Source organism: Acyrthosiphon pisum, chromosome X (assembly GCF_005508785.2).
Source record: "Acyrthosiphon pisum isolate AL4f chromosome X, pea_aphid_22Mar2018_4r6ur, whole genome shotgun sequence".
In the NCBI taxonomy this organism is placed as follows: domain Eukaryota; kingdom Metazoa; phylum Arthropoda; class Insecta; order Hemiptera; family Aphididae; genus Acyrthosiphon; species Acyrthosiphon pisum.
The window spans coordinates 65,059,105-65,063,574 of record NC_042493.1 but is presented as its reverse complement, the minus strand read 5'-3'; the positions used below and the strand labels follow the sequence as shown (position 1 = coordinate 65,063,574).

The window sequence follows — 4,470 nt, the reverse complement described above, 5'->3', positions numbered from 1 at the left end:
TTTGTCAAATTTAGTGTTTAAACAATAAAAATATTTTTGAATAAAGAGCCAAACAATATATGCTTCTGGTGGATATTCGAGATTAAAAAGATGAAAAATCTTAAAGCAAATATCAATTGCTGATATAATAGAGAATAATTTATATTTTATGGAATCAAAAAAAACTAAAATTTCTTTTGGTTTTGTAAGAGTGCCAATAATAAAAATAAAAGGTTGGACTGGACGTTTTTCATTTTTTAGAATTTTAATATGATCTTCAATTTCAGACACAGTATTTTTGAACACAATAAAACTGTTTTGAGAATCTTTAATGGAGTACTTCACTTGATTCTTTTTTCCATCCGAGTCCCTGATTATTTTTTTTGATGTGGGAACAAATACAGCATGCATTAAATAAAATATAATTGTATATTTTTCATCTACAAAAAATGAATATATTTTACTAAAATTTATTAAAATTTGTTTTTTAATGTATTTGATTACTTTCAGAAATTGTTGAATGAGACTCCTTCAAACTTTCAAAAATCTTACGACAATTTAAATCTTTTACATGCCCATCCATCAACAACATAGTTTTTTCTAATTTTACCTCAAACTGAGAAACAGAATTTTGAACATTTTGGATACAGAGTATTAAAGTCTATATCAAATCTGAAAAATAATTAAATTATTACATACTGTAAAATGAAGATACTTAAATTTACCAATGTTTACATCGTAAAAAAGGACATGGAAAGAGTTATAACTTCCTGGTGCCCAGTCTTGTAAGTATTCGGATACTTGTATTTAAATATAACTTATAAAGTATTCTGTGGTATTTATACTATTGTTGTGATAAAAACTTACTAATCTGTATCCAAGTGGTAAGGCATAGTTTTTCCATTTGTTTATAATTTCTGTAGTAGAAGAAGAATTCTGTATATTGTTTATACAATATTTTGTTGTACCTTTCCATAATTTTTCAAGCTCTGGGAATGAACAATTAGTATCATTCTGTATTTGATCAATCATATAATGAATGTCGTCTTCAGGTTCTATATAACATCATAGTTTATATAGCATTAAAGTACATAAAATATAATATTTACATTCAGTATTTTACGATAATTTATAAATTAAAAGACAACATTTACAACAGAAGAAATGGCAATTTAAATAATATTTTACCAAATTCTATATCATGTCGACGTTGAGTATGTATTTCGACTGCAGTTTTTACTCGTTCCTTACTAGGTACTAGTCCACTTGTTTTAAGCGTTCTCATTGAGTTATAATATTTGGCATAAAGCTTCCCTTTGGGATTTTTGTTATGTCCATCCTTCATAAAATATGTATCCCAAAAAAAAATATTATACAATTTAATTCCTGCTTTTATATCTTTGCTACCAATCTTTAAAACCTTACTTTCACTTCAGAAGGGAACATAGCAACAATATAAGTCGCAATGCTGTCAGCAAGATTTATAGACATGGGTATTTTTTTAGTTATTACAAAACTGATAATTGAATCAACTAAAAACACACGTATGTTGTTATTTAATCTGCTGTTAACTTTAAAATAATCAATTATCATCTTTCCAGTCAAAGATGCATTTAATATTCCTCCCAAATTAAAAGTTACAGATGTAGAAGATAATTTTAATGGTTGATGGGTCTTTAAAGTTGATATATTAGTTGTTGTTTCATTATGATTAGTTGTTTGTGAAAAACAAAGAACATCTTGCTGATCAAGAGACTTCTGCCAATTTTCAAGTTGGTGAGTAAAAAGAACTTTGATACCAGTTGGATATGTTTTTAACATTTTAATAGCAAGGTCCCGTTTCATGATTGCTAATATTTTTATGTCAACCATTTCATCTATTTATTGAAAAATATTATTGTTAATACAAACAAAAGACCAATGTTATGGTATATATAAAAAAAAAGTTAACTTACCAATTAAGGTTTTAGATAGACACTCCAAATCCCATTTTTTCAGCAAATAAAATAATGGCTGTATTTGATCTATTGGATATTCATACCCTTCTAAACCTGATATTGACATTGAACAGTTATTTAAATCCTGTAAACAGTAAGAAATAATAGTACAATATTAATATTAGTATAATATAAACATGCAACCCATTTGAATTGAATACTAAAAAACTTGCAATATTCATAAAATCATCTGAATTATCATTAATATTTTCTATAACAATATTTTCACTTAAGTTGGCATTATTATCTTCACCAATCACATTTTCAAGCATTGTTAATTGTTTAGTGTGATTATTTTCCATGTTACCAAAATCAAATTCAGCACTAAAATGATAATTACTAATATTAATAAATATAAATATAATAATAATAGTAATAATAAAATATATATAATATGTATTAATATTATATTAATTATATATTGTTATTAATAATATTAGTTTTAATCAGTGGCGTGCAGAACGTTTTTTGTGGGTGAGGCCCAATGCATTTTTATTTTTACCACCACTACTTTTTTAAGTATAAACTGTAAAATTTACAAGTACCCTACCATTCTAACGGTTTCTTATTTGTTAACATTTAATTTTCTATTATGACAAGTCAATCTCATATTATTTTCATGGCCTCACATCAGTTCACCCCACCACCCACCCATTTATGTTGAAGCACAGGCCTCAAAAAATTATCTTGACCACGCCACTGGTTTTAATAATGCAATTAGTTGTATACAGCTCAAAATATATATAAATTATAAACAATAAATAAAAAAAAGCAAGTACAGCACTAAAATAATAATATTAATTTTAATAATGAAATTTGTTATATACAGCTCAAAATATATATAATTTATATACAATAACTAAAAAAAAAGGTTATGAAAAATATTCTTTTAATCGAATCATTAATTTTCCAGATGAAATTTGAGAAATATTTATAGGTGGTCCACTAAAGTCATCTATTTCAAATATAACACATTCCTTAATTACATATAGGCTGCTATCTACTTCATAAGCTTCAAGGTGCAAATGATAACTTGTTATTTTTACTTGTTTGGCTACTATGAAGACTTTATCAATAACATTACTTAAAACTATTAACTCTAAAATTTCAAATAAACATAATTTTTCAACAAACTTTGTTAAGTAGTAACCTCTTTTATACAAAGTTCCTTTGTATTCTATTTGAGAATAACATTTATAATCTGCTGTTGAAAGAGTAAGTATACTAAACAAAGATTCTGAATATAAACTACAAATATTATGATTTGAATTTACTATTGTCAACGTTGTTTCTGAGCGTAGAAGGTAGTGAGCAAACTTAAATTGAAATTTTTTAGCTAATGTAAGTGTGATATTTTTCCTTGAAGATGTGGAGCGAGCATACATTTTAATTTCTTTATGCTTTCCCTCAAACCTAAAACACCAGTAATGTCTAGGTGGGCCTGAATATTCTATTATAGTAGGATAGTGAATCAAAAAATGATGCTTGGGTTTCAGTGTATCATTAAAAAGTCTAATGTACATTGAATTATGTTGAATAATCAACTGTTTGAGGTGTATTATTGTACTTTCAGTGAATGTATATGATAAAAGAATATCAATCATTTTAAGAAGTGTTAAAAAAAAAATTCCACACTTCATCGCCTTCTGGAACTAAATCACCCACCATAAGTGAAAAGAAATGGACAAATTTCATCATTTCTCTTGCTGACATTTTAAATGAAATTTATTAAGATGCAAATCAGTTATTTCAGGAGAAATATTTCCAATTTCAATTGGTCCATAATGAAATTCTTTTACGACTGTTTAGAGTTCTAAAGAAAGTACTTGAATAGTATTGATAAAATATTTGATGATATGGCACATATCATATCGACTAACACCCTCAAATAAGTCATGCATAATGTCTATACAATAGTTTTTAGTAACATGAAAACTGTAAATTGTCTTCATAATGGATTCCTTATAAACACCTGTTTCACTAAATACCAAATTTTCAACATCTTCTGAGTAATTTTCAATATTTCTTAAGTAAGATACATTCTCTTCATTAAGTTCTTGGCATATATGCTTGTGAGATTTGCAAAACCAACAATAATAGTTTGAAGAAAAAGACTTACTAAATTCTAGTATACTATTAAGTCCCAAATTATCTCCTAAGACTAAGCCAAGTAAAAAGTAAACATGAAAATCTCCTTTTGAAGTTGAAATCGTTAATCCCTCTTTTTCCAATAAATTTAATTCATTAATTAATATTTTTAAGCTAGCATCGTTTCCAAAATTTTTGATATCAGTTGATTTAATTAATGCTGCTAAAAATATATTGGAAAGTTTTGAATTGTTTTGGGCTAAAGGGAAGCTGTAATAAAAAGCAGCTATTGATTGAAATGTAGCGTGTGATCCCAAAGGATTGTTAATTTCAAAGTCATCAACATATAAGAAATAAGGGACTACTATTTTTCCTTCATACCTTGATACTTTTTCCTTCCATAGTT

The 4,470-nt window shown here is 26.4% G+C and overlaps 1 protein-coding gene across 1 annotated transcript; it reads right to left on the bottom strand.

Annotated features, from left to right (window-relative positions):
* Window positions 1-855: 855 nt before the first annotated feature.
* LOC115033318 lies at window positions 856-2,050 on the bottom strand. Its single transcript, XM_029485653.1, has 2 exons — window positions 1,168-2,050; window positions 856-1,034 (listed from the first exon to the last, which is right to left on the bottom strand). The coding sequence occupies exon 1, from the start codon at window positions 1,849-1,851 to the stop codon at window positions 1,393-1,395; it is 459 nt and encodes a 152-aa protein (XP_029341513.1). The 5' UTR covers window positions 1,852-2,050; the 3' UTR covers window positions 856-1,034; window positions 1,168-1,392.
* Window positions 2,051-4,470: the final 2,420 nt, after the last annotated feature.

Bases quoted from the DNA above. Each gene is read 5' to 3' on its own strand.
- LOC115033318 (XM_029485653.1), bottom strand. From the start codon at position 1,851: ATGGTTGACATAAAAATATTAGCAATCATGAAACGGGACCTTGCTATT.